This window comes from Pagrus pagrus, assembly GCF_965226575.1.
Source record: "Pagrus pagrus genome assembly, chromosome: 19".
Taxonomy (NCBI): domain Eukaryota; kingdom Metazoa; phylum Chordata; class Actinopteri; order Spariformes; family Sparidae; genus Pagrus; species Pagrus pagrus.
This window is the reverse complement of record NC_140203.1, coordinates 9842585-9859908: the sequence shown is the minus strand read 5'-3', so window position 1 is coordinate 9859908 and position 17324 is coordinate 9842585. Positions and strand designations below refer to the sequence as shown.

General features: G+C 39.7%; 1 protein-coding gene and 1 long non-coding RNA gene across 7 annotated transcripts in view; one reads left to right on the top strand and one right to left on the bottom strand.

Annotated features, from left to right (window-relative positions):
- Nucleotides 1–854: 854 nt before the first annotated feature.
- s1pr3b (sphingosine-1-phosphate receptor 3b) lies at nucleotides 855–4699 on the bottom strand. Of its 3 annotated transcripts, none has more exons than XM_084382792.1 (2): nucleotides 4609–4699; nucleotides 855–4275 (listed from the first exon to the last, which is right to left on the bottom strand). In XM_084382792.1, exon 2 carries the CDS (start codon nucleotides 4183–4185, stop codon nucleotides 3043–3045), a length of 1143 nt encoding a protein of 380 aa, XP_084238918.1. In that variant the 5' UTR covers nucleotides 4186–4275; nucleotides 4609–4699; the 3' UTR covers nucleotides 855–3042. The 3 variants fall into 3 exon arrangements, with proteins under 3 accessions (XP_084238918.1, XP_084238917.1, XP_084238919.1); XM_084382791.1 differs by having other exon boundaries at nucleotides 855–4308; nucleotides 4609–4697; XM_084382793.1 differs by having other exon boundaries at nucleotides 855–4254; nucleotides 4609–4683.
- LOC311274804 overlaps nucleotides 4613–17324 on the top strand; it is a 58697-nt gene continuing 45985 nt past the window's right edge. For all 4 annotated transcript variants that reach the window (XR_014624790.1, XR_014624791.1, XR_014624792.1 and 1 more), the window contains exons 1-2: nucleotides 4613–4929; nucleotides 9752–9857. This is a non-coding gene — a long non-coding RNA (uncharacterized lncRNA). The remainder of the gene's footprint in view (nucleotides 4930–9751; nucleotides 9858–17324) is intronic.

Here is a 17324-nt window from a genome sequence, read left to right as displayed (position 1 = left end):
TTATTTGTACAAATGGTATTTTTATTTCTCGTTCTCTCTCTCTCTTCAAAGTGCAATAGCTGATCTTCAATGGGGCATGCCTGTTCACTAGAGGTTGTGTTTTGCCCTGCTGCGTGTTGCTGCTTGAGACTACTGTTTTCTCTCTCTCTTATCTGTCTCCCCCCCTCCCTCCCTCTCTATTATATATTATAAATGTATCATTTCCAGATTCTAAATATAAATATTTGTCGGAGGGAATCACACAGAAAACTCACTATTTTGGAACAGGTATAGTTAAAAAAAAAAGAAAAAAAAAAAGGAAATAAAAACAAAGAAGTCCAAATGATGTTTACAAACTTAATCTTTTGGTTGTCTGGGTTTATCATTATTCTGTATGACTGTTGGCAATAAAACCGTGAATGTGTAGAATCTCTCTTGTTATCCCTGCTGTAATAATCAGTAACATGTTTCAGTTTTTCTTTGTTTTAGCCTCGATTTTGAGATTTGTTGTTGTTATTCTTGATTATCCATAAAACACACAGCAGAAAGTTTTAGTAGGGACCTCTTTTGTACACGAAAGGTGGAGAAATTCACAATAAATGGGTTCAAAGTGAGATTTTTAGATAATCCAGAATAATAGGGAAGCTGTTTTATATATAAAAAAAGATATACATGATGCTGTTGATGATGAATGATCTCAACAAACAAAAACTGCATTGTGCTGTCTACAGAGACCTCACATCTCTAAACCTCGACAAACCAAATCAAAGCTATCTGCATGGCTGCATACACAACAAATAAACAAGAAAATATCAGTTTTTCTTTTTTTGTAAGTTCATTTTTCTCAAAGTAACGTAGGACTACACCAGGTGAAGCATCCTTAAACAGCACGTTCACTCTTTATTGTGTCAAAGCTAATATTTTTGCATCATATACTAAATAGCTGCACATTTCACATGCTGCATACACGTTCCTCTTCCTTCAGTTGATCGGCTTCATGCTTTTTTTTTGTTACAGTAAGTTGATACAAAAACACTTCTGGAACAATCAGATAACAGACAAAAAGAAACTTGCAACTAGTTTGATTCAGTATAAAATGAGAAAAGAATCGAGGAGATTTTTGGTAACACATCATTTGAAAAGTCCGCCTGCGCAAGTGATCAACAAATCGGGTAAAGCTGATGAGCTGTATGGACGAGGCAACAGTCCACCTGTGGTTGGTATAACGAGTTAAAAGCAATTAATTTCCTTTTTCTGCTACTTTGTACTTCCACTCCACAAATATTGTACTTTTTGCTTCATTACATTTATCTTACAGCTTTACTAGTTAATTTGCAGATTGCATGTGGCATCAGAGTCAAAGTAGCACATTTTTAAATTAACATATAGTCAGAAAAATGCTGAATATCTGATCTAATAATGGGCCATAATGTAAATATATGTATTATTTTACTTGTACTTTTATACCTACAGTGTGTATTGCCAAAACTCACTTCTACTCAGGTACTATTCATACGGGTCCCTTTTACCAAAGTAATATTTTAACATGATATATTACTTTTATTCAAGTACGACTGTTGGGGACTTTTTCACAACACTGACCAGTGTAAACAGTTTTGAATGATAAGATCAACTTGTTAAGACTTATGAGAATATTTGACGACATTCACATGAAAACGTTTACTTGGCCAGCGCGAGCTTACAGGTGTGTTAGAAACACTGTATATAACGGCTCCATAGTGGGAAAAATGTATGTTATCAGATAAAGACCATGTGATTAAATAGAGCCGATAATCTGAAGCACATCCTCGGTACACTCTGATACAGCAGGTGGTTGTAAGCCACCGAGTTTGTTTGTGATCTGCCAATAAACACAAAGAAGAAGACGACTAGCGAGCCAAATGTGGAGGGTTTATTATAATATAATGCATTTGCTTTGTGCATTAACAGGACAGGAACTATTCAAATTGAAAAATGTAAAAAAAAAAAAAACAGTTATCTTACTGTCACTGGTAGATAATCTGTTAAAAAATATGTTACAAAGACTCTGAACTCTGCAGACGGACGATTCATATCAAGTGTTACCAAGATCCTGTCTCTGCTCAACATGCAGCTTGACGTTTCAGCACTGAGGATATTAGAAATGATTATGAGCCAGCAGATGGAGCCGCAGCATCACTGAAAACTACTGAACTACATCAGCTACAACACTTAATGCAGTTTGAACATGATGCTGCTGATGAGCTATAATGAAAAAAGGTCACATGTTTGACTCTCCAGCATGTCATTCTTACATCACATACACAATTAATACTGCAGTTTTCATTACAGAAACTGCACCGTATACTGTAGTATTACTGAGTAAATACAGAAATTACAGACTGGACGGCATTGAATAATAAATAACTTCCATTTTTCTTTTTTTGCAGTTACACTAATGGTTTGTCTACAATCATTCTTCATTACATTACTTTGCAGAGCTATAATTGCACTTTAATTCATTTGCAGGTGACTTTTCACTTCTTATTTGTGTCAGATGGTCCAATCTGGAACCACAGAGGTAATTGTTTTTTTTTATCTGACGAGGGTTAAGAGCACCTTAAGGAGCACCTGCAAGAAACCACCTTCAAATAATAATAAACAGGGCTTTCTTAGTTAAAAGTGCAATATGTAAGATGTGTCAGATGTGGGTTGGTGGACGGCTTCACGACCTGGGAGTGAAACTCAAACATCGGCTATCTTTTCTCCAGAATCGCAATTTTCTGCAAAAATAACCAAACTTGGAGCTTCGTGTCACTCGCTGGGGATAAAATATGACCTGCACTTGGCAAAAGAAGTGAAATTGATTGCGTAATTGAGCACATCGACCTTGTAAACTAACCAGTCTGATGCCAACTGTGGACATTTTTAAGCTTCTCACATAATGGGTGATGCAGACGTAGCAATATGAAGCACTGAAGAGAAACCGCTGCCCTGCAGCTTCTGCCAAAAAGTTCACATCCTTCATTCTTAATCAGTCACATCTCGATGAGTTTCTGTGGACCACCCCTCCACTTCCTGCTTCTATATCTTCTCAAGGACGGCCTGCGTGGCCCCTCCTGCCACCACCGACACCTCTCCAGGGGCCGTGTCCGCCTCCTGCCCCCTCTCCTTCTCCTGCTCCGCCTGCTTGGAGCTCCTCTGGCTCTGGTTGGGGTTGTTCTGGCTGCTCCACGACTTGCTCCTGCTGCGGCTGGGCTCCAGGGCCTGCTTGTGCCCGCTGCCGTTGACGGAGGTCTTGCCCCTGTAGCAGCAGACACACACCAGACCCAGGAAGGCCCGTCTCATCTCCCGGCTGGCCAGAGTGTAGATGACCGGGTTCATGGCCGAGTTGAGCACGGCCACGGCGATGAACCAGTCGGCCTTGTAGAGGATGGGGCAGCGCTGCTCGCAGGCCACGTCCAGCAGGAGCAGGACGAAGATGGGCGTCCAGCAGGCGATGAAGACCCCGACCACGATGATGACGGTGCGCAGCAGCGACATGGCGTGCTCAGAGTTTCTGTGCTTGCTCACCTTCCGGCTGCTGGACTTCACCAGGATGTAGATGCGGGCGTAGAGGACCGATATGGCCAAGAGCAAGATCATGAAGACTATGATGCAGAAAGCTACATACTTCTTGGTGTAGAGAGGGAGGACTGTGGAGCAATCGGGGAGGTTCTCCAGGCAGTTCCAGCCTAGGATGGGCAAAGCTCCAAGAGATATGGCGATCAGCCAGCAGGTTCCTATGAGCAGGAACACTCTGTAGTTCTTGTTGGCATCGTAAGGCCTCATCTTGATCATAGTCAGGTGTCTCTCAATCGCGATAGCCAGGAGACTGAAGATGGAGGCACCGAGGGCAACGAACATGCTCCCCTCTCTGACGAACCACAGAGCCGGCGAGAGCTGCAGGGTCTTCTCTCCAGACAGGAGCAGGTTCACCAGGTAGGCGACCCCGGCCAGCATGTCGCACAGCGCCAGGTTGCCGATGAAGTAGTACATGCGGTTGTGGAACCGGTGGTTCCTCCATATGGCCACCAGCACGGTGAGGTTCTCCAGGACGATGAAGCTGCACACGACCAGGAACACGATGGTCTTGGCGTCCACGGTGCCGGAGCTGGTGCCGATGCTGGGCCGGTGGTCCAGCTTGCCCGTGTAGTTGTAGTGGAGGTATATCTGAGGGTTGATCATCTTCAGCTGCTGACACCGGATGTCAGGAGAGTGCGAGGAGTCCAGTGTCAGCAGATCCACCGTGTTCAACTGCAGACACACAACACCGGGCTGAATAATCCAGCTTTCTGTTAAGATAATGAGCTTCAACACAAACAAACACCCACAGACAACATTATTATTATTATAGGAAATACACCTTCAGATATATGATGACGCTGTTTGTTTGTTTGTTTGTTTGTTTGTTTGTTTACAGGACTCTTGGACCACTGCCCAAACAATCATGGGCTCATTTAAAAAAACGAAACTAATTGAATCATCATCTCTAATCATTTACTTAGCTTTATTTCTAACCACAATCACGCCTTGATTTAACCTCACAGTAACAGTAACAGTTGTTGGGTCTTCTTGTGTCGACTGAAGTCAAGTTTTAACACAACTCACCGTGGGGATGCCCGCAGCCTGGCTTCAGTTGAAAGTCAAACGCGCGCCGAGAGAGAAACATTTCATTGCTTTCAGTTGTAGTTTTCTCGGCTGTTTCCTCGATTTAAAGTCCAACTTTAATCCCTTCTCCTCTGGCTCGGTGGAAGAGAGGCAGCTCCTCATCTTTCGCCGCTCTCTCAACTCCGGAGTTTGTCGACGGTTGGCTGGAAGTCACACCTCCCCCCTCCTCCCCTCCTGCAGCCCGGGCAGGGAGAGCAGCGCGGAGAGGCTGGGACAGGCTGAGGAGGTCAGTTCATCCGTGAAGCATGTCAGAGCCAGGAGGTACGTGTGTGTGGGGGGGAAAAGTCACATACCCTTCAGTAACATGGTTAACTTTGTTTTGTGGAAATAATACACAAGCCTGGTCAAACATTTATTATCATATTTAGGTATATTACCAATGTATATCCTCACATTTGCCCTTTATAAGTCAGAAATTGGTTACTGAGGATAGCCTTCATTTAAAATGGCTATTGAATGTTTAGCCTAAACAGCTAAATGTCAGCTAAAGTTAGCTACAGTAATTTAAGATGGCTGACTGGCTTGCTGATGTAATAACATGATTGCTAGCTTGCTTGAATGTTAAGCCACATCAATGTAAAAATAGTTAGCAATCTTACTTTGGCTAAACAATATAAGATAGCTAGCCAGCGTTCAAGGAAGCGCCAAGCTATCTTAACTGAAGCTAGCTAGCAAGCTAAATTATTTAAGATGGATGACTGGCTTGCTGATGTAAAAATAGCTCAAATTGATTGCTAGCTGGCTTAAATGTGAAGCCACATTAATGTAAAATCAGTTAACACTCTTTTTAGATAGCTAGCTAAGCAATATAAGATAGCGAGCTAGATTATTTGAAAGTAAAGGCTAGCTAATTGATGTAAAATAGTAGGCTAGCTATATCAATTTAATGTAACTGGCTATTTAATCTTGCTTGAATGTAGCCTAATTAATGTGAAATAGTCAACTATATCAGCTGAAGCTAGCTGGCTAAATCATTAAAAAATTCATGGATTTTACCCTCCAGAATAATCAGTTTATCAGGGTTTATCTTAAATAAAGTAAATAATCTGTCTGTGGTGACACTTGGAGCGGCCTTTTTCAAATTTCTAGACCTGAAGAGAGGAGTTTCTACCACAAATGGGAGACAAAAGGTCCATACATTCAAGCAGACTGGCTTGCTTTAATGTTTAATAGCTCTTAAAAAGCTCAAATTAATTTTACATAGCTAGCTAAATAATTTAAGATTGCTGGTTCGCTTAAATTATTGTAGCTGGCTAGACTAGACAGATGAAATAGATACAGTAGATAGATAAATCTGACTACTTTATCAATCCTATTAGGAAATTGTAGTATTGCAGCAGGCAGGTTACACAAACAAATTAGGTAGGTAAGAAAAAAAATACAATAAAAAAAAATCATGAATAACAACAACTTTGAGGACTATATTGTGTTGAGTGCACAGCAATGTACAAAGGTTACGTATATTTATACAATGCAACAAAAGATTTGTCTCTCACTTTACAAAAATACCAAAGTGTGGTAGTGTCTGATTTTCCCTGGTGTGTTTCTGCTCGACATGAACAAAAAAGAGAAAGGGTGAGGATATAACATGCTGTAAGCGTTTAAGTTAAGATGACTGCAGCCCATCCTTTGTTCTAGTCCTTCTGTTGTGACCTCATATCCAGGAAGGATGGGCAGGGCTGGCAGAAAGGAGTCTGGGAGGCAGAAAGACAGATGATGACGATGCGGTGAAGTGGGAATCTGAAGACTTTCCTGACTAAGACTAAACACAAAAGGACCAGAATGTGACTGAAACAATAAACTTTATGTCCAAACTAAATCCAGAAATTACACCATGAACAGACAAGTCATGAGCTTCGTGCTGTGGATTTGTGCACGATGTGAGTATGACTCAAATGCGGAGAAAGTTACTTTACACGTTGCCAGACATGTAAGCTGCTTGCAATTTTCCCCAAACGAAGCACATACTGTACTTTGTCACAGACCAAATCATTAAATAGTAGATCTCTTCCAGTGTCTGTGGTTATTAACCCAGAGGAATGTTTTGTGTGGTCGAATAAACAGCTGTGGTCTGGCATCGGTCCATTAGCATTGTTACAGTCACAATTCTCAGTCATTTCCTGCAGGTCGCACTGTGCCAGGAGCAATGGGGGAAAATCTCAGGGGGGAAAAAGCCAAATAGTTACTCTCTGGACCCGCAGCAAATCTGGGACCAATCACAGAGCGGGTCTACGTAAAGGCAGCTGGATTAACAGACCGGGAACATGGTTGGAAAATCCTTGGGTTTTTCAGCAAACTGCAGTGATGTTGGGCGCACATCTGCATTTACATAAACTCTGAGCCAAATATGAAACCATCAGCAAGTACAAACCCATAATATGTGGTTAGAGTGAGTCTATGTCTATGTGTATTCATAGACTACTGAAGAGGAGCATGGGTGGAGGGTTTTTCACTTTTTGCAGGACCACCCTCACTACTTTGTTGGCAGCCACTTCTATGGTTTAAAGTGAGACTGAATTTTCCTGTCATCTCTGACAGCGGGACAGTAATTAAAGTTCTCTATAGCTGCCATTTTCCAGCACCAGGAGCTGCATTTCCCCCCCTGATATCATCAATACACCATATGTGTGATTTCCTGCTATTATAAAGCTATATCATTTGAGTATAAACCTTCAACCCCTTCATTTGAAAGTACTGCACTATATAACCTTCCTTCCCTCCAGAGTATCTGGCCTCACAGCTGGTAAAACCATTCCTCAGGGAAAGTTTCCACTGTGGACCTTATACAGTTCAGTTATGCAGGATGTGTGACACTGCGAGAGGCTAGAAGTGTTCACATCCTCAATTTAAGTTAATGCCACACTGTAAAACTGCAGTAAAAAAGTGACCTGCGTTTACATTCTGCTTCAGTAAAACTACAGAAGTTTCTGCAAATTTTACAAACAAAGTTAAAAGTCATGCATCAGAATGTCCCCCGAGGTGGTATATTATTATATATTACACGATTTAAAGCCGCTACAAGGAACTTTAATTTTTTTGTTTATTCTGGCGCCCCCTGTGGAGAAAAGCGATACAAGCTCCACTTTACCGCCTCGTGTGAGAAAGATTTTGATCCGGCTTGTTCGCGCATTTATTTTGGAAGCAAATAAAAGAAAGATGCAACAAATTTAATACTTTTCTTTTTCGAACACAGCTGTTTGCAAGATGCTAGCAATGAGGTCATGTATCTTTTTGTGGCTGTGTAAGATTAATAACTGTAATATGACAATGAAACAATTTAAACTAGTTTTAGTAACGTTAGCCTTCGTACACCTGCAGCTAACAGCTTCTGTTGCTTGTTACAGTAACTGTAATTTATTTATAATGTTATGTCAACAGCAAGATATAGGCTGAACAAGGCCAATTTAAAATTTCACGCTATGAGCCAGTTCTGCTGCCGCCGACATAAACTTTTGGGGACGCTAGTTATTACTTTTACATTAACATATGAGCGGCAGTTTAATGCTGCAGCCGAACAAGGTGGAGCTTCTTTATGTACAGTTTGATATTTTATTCGATAACAATGTGTCACATTTTATCGGATGATCATAATATTTACAGCTGTAGAGTAAATGTAGTGTAGTAAAACACTAAAATGTATTTTAAGTATAAGTACCTCAAAGTTGTATTTAAGTACAGCACATAAAAATGTACTTAGTCACATTTAAACTCTTGCAGCTGTTTGACAATGAAAAATAAAAATAATACAATAGATATTAAAGATATTATGTGTAGAAATATACCTTTTTTTTCTAATTTAAAGAGACGTGTACTCGATCTGTTTCCTGTCTGTAGATTTACATTTGAAGCATTTAACTAAACTCTTGATTCAGGGCATTAACATATGAGGTCATCCATTATTAATCATAATGCAATATAAAAGTAGTGCACACTCACAATTCCTACACATATTAAGTATTCTCAGGACATTCATAATTTATTATAAAGCAGTTTATGTGACTGGTAACATAAAAGGCTCTCGTTCAAAGCAGAGAACTAATGGTTAAATGAGAATGGCCGGATAGCATAAAGATAAGGGCCCTGTGTTTTAGTACCATAAGCACATTACAAAATCTATTTGGCCGGCATCACTGCAGCCATTACTGTGCCGGGGTTTGCCCTGTTCGAGCTCTCAACCCTTCATTAGAGTGCAGGAGCTGGGGTCAGAGCCGTGGGCAGTGGGCACATCCATGTGCAATTACATGACAACCGTGCCTTTAATTTCACCCTCGCCATTTTGAGGCAAAAACACACCCCGTGAGTCTGGGCTACAAATCTGAGGCGGACAGTCCCCCTCCTGCCCTGTGGCTTCTGTGGCGGCAGTATTTCGAGGCACGGCGGTCTCTCGCATGCAACTTAACAGAACGAGGCCTCGGCAGTCGTTGCTGAGGCATAATTTCAGCCGTGGCACAGTTTAGTCTGGGATCTGCCAACTTCAGAGGCCCACACAAACAGAAATAAGTCTTTTAGTTCTGTCACTTCCTTTCTCTGCAGGGATATTTAGCACTCTTACCTTAACTTCTTTCACCCATTAAGTGCCCCGCTTTTAATTTTCCGTTTCACTCGCTTCCAGCTGAGAGATTAATCGGATTGTTTTATTGAGGTTCTGCCAATGGGTCCTTCAGTTGCTCCTCAACAGACTATCTAGTGTCAAACTGGCTGTCGTTATAATACAAGCTTAACTTTAATGGACTGAAATCACTTAACACCGAACAGGGAAAATAACCCTGAAGCCACAGTTTTTCTGTAGTCGACTCATTTTGAGAATTTCCGTGATAATTGCATGGTTCAAGACGAGGTTACTGCTGCATGTGAGCACACAGTATATTCTCCTCACCTCCACGTACGTACGTGCAAATGTTACGTGTTTATGTTTATTAATCATTACTGAAGCCTTTAGTTAAAGCTTAAAACCTATATAAACAGTTTGACTTGTTTATGTATGACTTGTTTGAAAGTGGTTAATTTTTTTGCTGTAGTGCTCGGAGAGAATGAAGTCACATTCCCTCAGTGTGTAAACTGAGCTTTTCTGTTCTCTGTTTAGGCAGCTGAGCTGGCCGTGTGTGCATGTTAGTGCATGTGATCGTGCATGTTAGTGCATGTGAGTCCCTGTCTTCTCATCCCTGTGTGCCTTTTCAACATGGCAGCCGGTAAGAAACATGCTTTTTGGGTTTTTTTTTTACAGCTAAACATTACACTTCTTTCTGAAGACATTTGAGGTGAGAAATCGGCCGATATATCGTTCGCCAGATATTATTGGCTGATATTGGCCTATCACAGATATATTTTCATTGGCGTTTGGTATATGTTCCCATATGAACATGATTTTCTGCCATATCATGCCTCTATTACCTGTCTTTGTCGCAAGTTTTTGAAAACCACATTCGAGGGATCATCGGAAAAAATGGAATCAGCATCAGCCCCAAAAATCCAGTATCAGTCAGGCTCGTCAATTTAGTAACAAAGTATTGATTCATGTTTGATCAGTACTGCCCAGTTTGACAGTCTGATCTGAGGTTTGTGAGCAGTGTGTGTTCAAAGGCCACTTCACTTTTTTTTTGAAAATCCCCCTTGTATCAAAATCCTATTATTATCTTGAGTTAATAGGGAAATGATCAGTTCTCAGAAAGACTGAAGTGCGACATGCGTAAGCTTTCTATGTATTGTACAAAAAGGGGAAGTGTGTTTAGTCCCTTGGTGTCAGACTTTTCTAAAACTACTTTTCTTATGAGTGCTTCATATTGTAAATGCAGTTCTGGGTATTTATCTAACACTGTCTTGTCTTGACCTTATGTTGAGACTATATTTTGGCTTATATTTAAATTGTTAATCCAGGCTACACGCTGCATCTGCGCCAGGTAGCGAGCCATTTTCTTTCCTTTTTGTTGAGTGCAAGTGCATCAGCCTTCCAGACAGTTAATGTGAGTCTACAGCGATAGTCCATTTATCACGAGGTCAGGCAAGGCTTTTCTCTCTCAGTCCCATTAGGTCTACAGTACTGAGAGCTTGTTGTATCGATGTCCAGCAGTCATTGGTCATTCCCCGTTACTGCTCAATGGATGGCTATTCCATTGTCGTCAACATAGAGAGGAGCCTGGAGTCTGTGTTCATATAAAACCTCAAATATTAAGTTCTTACTTGCATTATATTTATTGATCTTTCACTTTGGTCTTATTCCCGACAACTCTTCTCATCCTTTTCCTTATTGCGTCGCTCAAACCAAAGATAATCTGATTTATAATACAGAAATAGATGAAGCACTGACTATAATAACAAAATGTAAAAAAAAAATGCAATTCTTTTAAACCTGGGTTCTGTTTTTTATAGTTTTGGCAGTGATTTAAGCAGCCAGTAATCTAAATTGGTGGCAGTAGGTGGTAAACCTACACCTGCACTTTCAACTCAACTCCTCTGCAGTCTCTGCTGACACAGAAAAACTCTATTGTTATTTTGACCCACTAAAAAGCTAATGTTGTCTGTGGGTGTCATCGCCACAAAATAGCTTCAGAAACTGTGCTCAAAACCAGTAAACATAAACCAAAATAAAACCTTTAAGCAGTTCCTTATTATAGATAACAAAAGCTTATGAATCATTAACTACTTATGAAACCAACCAAGACCAATATTTAAAGAGTTTAGCTCTCACGCTGCAGGTGGGAGCCACATGAAATTGTTTACTTAGCTTTAAATGCATCACAAATCAATGTTATGTCATCACTGCTGTTCATTTTTCATTCATTTCATAACCGTAAGAGCATATTTAAATGCAGTTATGTCTAAAATATACCATCAGAAGCCTCCGTTAACTTGTTCATGTTGCTTATCTGCACAAGTCAGGCACCATTAGTTTTATATAATAAGATTATCTAAAGTAGATGTTCTGTTGGATCAATGTGCCGTATTTCCATTTACATCCACTGGACACAGAGGTGTTGTAACAGCACGGTAGGTGTTGCTGTACAAATATTATGCAACTTTTTTATTTTCATGTTTCAGTCTTTGTTCACGTCTCACAGGGACGCAGTTAAACTCAGCATGAAACATGTGTTTCATTTGAAATCAAAGGGCTGACTCTTCGTTGCCTCTTTCTTGCTTCCTGTTGTTCAAAATCAATAAAACTGCTCTCTAGGAAATTGCCATGATGCATAGTAAGTGTACAGGAAACCATTATAGCATGCATGATTAAATGTAGGTGCACATTAGGCTTTACTACGAACTCCTGTGTAGCCAGGTGATGGATGCACAGCATTCATGCCAGTATGTGACCTCACATCCGCCGATTTTACAGCAGCTGAGTTGAGCAGTGAGTTGAGCTCTATAGTTGCTCCTGACAGATGAAAGCCTTTTTACAGGAAAGCGCTACATGGATGTGACAAAGATCTGAAACAAAGCACAGAGCTCCTGATGCTCAAAGTTGGCACAAAGTGTACAAAAGAATTACATACATACACAATTAAGGCTTTAACTTTTGTACATCAGTGAAGCAGGTGTATAGAAGCTCCAGTTAAAGAAAAAAATTATGAAAATTTGCTTAGCCTTGATAAAAAGTATATATATTCTTACGGTATGGTTCTTCTCTTCTTTATTGACAAAGGTAAATAAGACAGAACATCAGTAGTTTGTCCCTCATACAAACAACCAGTGAGCTGCCTTACTGTAGCTATTATTCCATGTTGTTGTTGTCGAAGTTGCTAAGAAGGGCAACCACACTGAGTTATACATATATTAGTCTGACTCAACAAATGCAGGCTATTGGCATAAGCTACTCATTGGTTGCCATATTTCAGGTAGTAGCATCTGCGTGCTACCTTTTCAAAAATACCAATTTACAAGAAACAACAACATCAAACTCGGAGCAAGCAACCCACACGGTGGAAATGGCAAGTTACCCGAAGACTAACCTGGTCTCTAACAGTACCAGCCTAAACAAGCTAGCAGTTGCTACCTTTTCTTTTGTTTTGTTCCTGGGCTTTGCACAGCCTAAGACAATGGTCTAGCTATGCGAGACTATACTAATCTGGAGAGCCTATTTGTGGAAATTACTTTTTCAAGATTAGCTTTTTTCAACAGTGCATCGACCCAGCTGTGTAAAGTTATTTGTGACATTACTAACACATTGACTATGTACCACAAGAGTCCACATTACAGCACAATTATCAAATGCTCTTAAGCGAACCTAACTGCTATTTCTTAAAAAATTAAAAAAGTTCATAAAAAAATAGTTATTGCTCATGTTTTAGCTCAGCTCATTACATGCAGACGTATTTCAAATAGAAATCTGTGTTATTGTAAGTGTTAGCTGCAGGCCAATAGGTTGGAAAACAAGTGAGAGTATGTTAGTGCAGCTTGCATGTTTTGACTCAAGGAGAGGCCTTGTGAACACGTATTTAGACCACAATAAACTCTCTTAACTGACAGTCAGGTGTTTCTCGGAGGTCTTTAGTTTGCTTTCAGTGGTTTGTGAGTGTGTGTTGTTTCCAGGAAGAGGTAGATCAGAAGGAGGTTTAAAATGCTGGCCTTGATATACAGTACAATACCTCACACAGTATGGTCACTTATTGTTGCTCCATCACTTCATTGTTAAAAATAGATGTTAATATACAATAAAAGCAGACTCAGTCCTTGTGGACACATGCACTTCATTGTGATATTTTTTTTGTAGATGTCTACATATTGTAGTTGATGTCCTGAGTTTAATGGGGATTTGACTTTACAGGTGAAAATGATTTGTGTAGTTAAACCTTCCAGCTATTCTCCTAAACTGTATACATATTTCATTAGAGGCTCTCTGGCTGGTGCCTTGCTGACCCTGGCCCTCTCAGAGCACGAGCGCACACACACACACACACACACACACACACCCACACATACACACACACACTTTAGTTCAGTCGGACACTGGCGACTGTAGAAGGATTGTCTCAGAGTCAGCGTGATTGTCTGGTGCCGACGAACGAAAGAAAATGCTGTTCCTGAAGTGAGACTCTCATAATGTTTTCGATATGTTAAGGGAGGGATGGTCTTACACAGAGCACAAGTAAACTGTAATGTCTGTTAAAGTAGCGTAGGATGGTACTGTGAAGTCAAAAAGCCACAAGAGACAGGAAGTTTAAACAGAATTCATTTGTGAGAACTTGACATGTTACTGCTCTCTGTTGCAAGAGCGTATTTCATTTAAACTTACAGACAACTGCTGATGTAGTAGTAGTATGTAATTCCAACAATAATCTCATAGTCAACAGTTATTAAACAATTAAGCTACTTCACTTTCCTATCAGTGTTTTTAATAGTTATTAAATATGTGAAAACAAAGTTATGGCTTGTTTTTGACCAGTCAAAACTAACCTCTATGAATACTTCCTGTGTGGTGTCAAATGGATGCACCACTTGTGAAATTCTGGGCCAATACCAATGTTTAAAATAACAATTTGGTCATTAGCCAATACGATTGCAGATGCAGATTACTGATGCTTTTTGTTGTTGTTTATTTTTTTTTTGAAAAATATTAAAAAATAGATAGAGCTGTTTAGTCAGCCCTTCAATGCACTATCTTTGAAAGAGCACAAATTTAATCATATAAATCTATGACCGACCTTTTATATAACCTTCTGAACAGTATATTTTAGTCAAAATAACAATGTGTTTCATTTGGTGGGCGCAACGTTAATAAAACTTTAAAACATTACCTTGTCTGTGAACACTTGTGTCTGAATCACATCAGATAGATTTTTTTTTTTTTGTTTAATGGTGTATTCACCAGTTTGACCACAGGATCATTGTGTTTATTGTTGTTACACGTTCGAGTATTAATTCGCCTCCCAAAAAAATCCAGATTACTTTGTTATACATTAGCCATAAACTAGCAAGCAATGGTGCGCACCCAGGGTGTGTGTTTATGTATTTTAATTCAGGTCAACCGCTCACTGAACTCAGTAGTTCTCAGTCTCAAATATTGGTTTTCAGTCTCCTTGATTTCTAATAATCTGCATCAGTATCGGCCCTGAAAAAGCCATATCGATCGACCCCTAATTTGAAATGAAGTCAGTGTACACTCCCAAGGGAATCCATGACCTATTTTTATACTGTATAACCACTGTACAGTTCATTACAAATAACTTTTTTAATATAATAATTATTAGATCATCAACACTGAAGTATTTGGAGCAACCGCAGTGGATGTCAGCGAGCCGCTTTGTGATTATGTCATATGTATTGTTGCTTGTGTTTTAGATCTAGTCACAGGCCAAACTGTTGCTTTTTCAAGGTCCTTTGTTTTGAAGGTGTTTCCTCGTTGGCCCCCCCAGAAACCCCACAGAGAACATCAGACCGTGTTACCTTCAACAGTCCCTGTGGTCTAACTTGTAGCTGCATTGTGTAGCTGCATTGTCACACAACTTCCTCAGAGGATGTCCCATTAGAAATGCTTTGTGCATGCAAGCATAACACACACACACAACAAGACACAGTCGAGCCGCTGTGTGTACCAACACGGGCCTTAGAGGATTGTCAGGGTGGTGACTTTGTAATAACAGAGAGAGGAACCCAGAAAGGACTGCAGGTTAATGGGTCAGGAATTCACACCTCAGGAGGGTTGCGATTGAGGAAGTCATGTACACACAGACAGACGTTTTATACTTTGTCTTGAGGGTGTAAACCTTTCCAAAGCTAACTGTCTGTCCTTGACTCACACTTCAGTTACACATGACTAAGACCGCCAGACACAATTCATAGAGAGACATTTTTTAATTCTTTCTTTAATCACAGTGAGGTGTAGAGACTAGACAAATAAGGCTGAGTATGACCTGACTTTGCTTCAGTTGTTATCTTAATATTTTTCTGTTCACATGTGTTTTTGATAAGACATTTTTACTAGGGATGTCCCGATCAGGTTTTTTTTACCCTGATCCCGATCCGAGTCATTTAATATTTAGTATCTGCCGATACCGAGTCCCGATCCAATACTTAGCCCTAACTAATATTTTCCTAGATAATACAGCTGCATTAAGAAAAAATCACCTGCATCCAAGCTGTTATTAATAGCTTTTTTTTTTTTGTTGAAACAAAGTAAATACTTTCATATTACTCTTTCTTATTCTGCATATCCTATTGGCTTGACGAGAAGAAAACAAAACAATAAAGGCCAAGCCAAAAATAAAATAAAACAAAAGCAAACAAAAACACACTACAATTGCTCCAAACAGGTTCAATATCAGTGTCATCATCTAAACCTTCAATACAGGTAAGAGTACATTTGCGCCAAATATCATTCCTCTTGTACCACATCTTATTAGAAATATTAATAGATGTACACACGTATCCACTACTAAAAATATTTACCTAAACCATCTGTTGAGCATCTCATGCCCACCTGAACCACAAATCAGTGCTTTTGAATTTGTTTTCATGTAGGTAGTTTATTGAAGCATTTACAGTTCACGTTTAAGTGAAAGGTCACTTGATTAAATCAGATCAAATTGCATAAAGTCGCTTTCAAATTGTTCCATCCGATCTTATGCCTTCAGCCCAGTTTACTGATACTTAAATGTAAACAGCCTAACAACTTATCGCAGAATTAAACTCTGCTGCAAGAGTTTAATCTCATTTCAAATGTAAGCTTCTACTTCCCCTAACATTTGAGTGAGTCACTGCTTAGTCCATTACTGGAGGTGCACAGTTTATCACAACCATTCTTAACATCAATAAACCTTGTGCAAAGAAATAAATGAAACCATCAGGAAGCGGCTGCTGCAGACCGTCTCTACCCCACATGAAAGGATGTGGTTTGTGGTGAAAGTGTGTCCTGAAAAAGCTTTGACCTCACTCTCTTTCTTTTATGTCTCCTTCTTCTTTCTATTACTTTACCAGAATATTTAAAAAAAAAAGGACAGAACGAAGCTGAAAGTCATATTTTTTTGACACTTTTTAAACATTTTTCTACATCTTTGAATAAACTTCCACTGTATTGTACTTTGAGGGTCCAAAATCAAATTAATGTTTGACTTGCCATTCTGCAGGAGTCAAATTTAAATCTTTAGCGCCCTCCAGAGGGATAGAGCCGTAACAAGATGGAAGAGACGTCTCAAACAGCCAATGAGATTTTGTTCCTTTAATGAGCCACTGGGGGGGAAAGTCATTTAAAACAGTTAAAGAGTCATGAACAGTTGTTTTTATTTGTCCACTCTTGCATTCTCACATGTATTTGGGTAAACATCAGTCTTATTCATTCTTTTAAGTTATTCAATGCCAGACAAATATATAATCTTGGAAGTTATTTTAATATTAGGAAACATAGGCAGGATTCATTCCAGTACCATTTATTTTCCACTAGAGGTCAGTGCAGAGATACAGACGAGTACTGAAGCACAGCCAATGAAATTAGCACTTTTAAAGTCATGAAAAGGCTTTTGTGAGAAACAAGTTGAGTGTTGTAACCAAATGCTGAGAGGACAAAAGCTTTTTCAACTTGATTTGTGGTGCAATTGAAAGACAAACTCTCAGTTAATAACACACCTGCACCACTGAATGATCTGACTATAAAAATGTGATTTAAATAAAACATTATAATCACAGGGTCAGTAAAATCAGACAGGACTGAACGAGTCTCAGAAGCATGATTA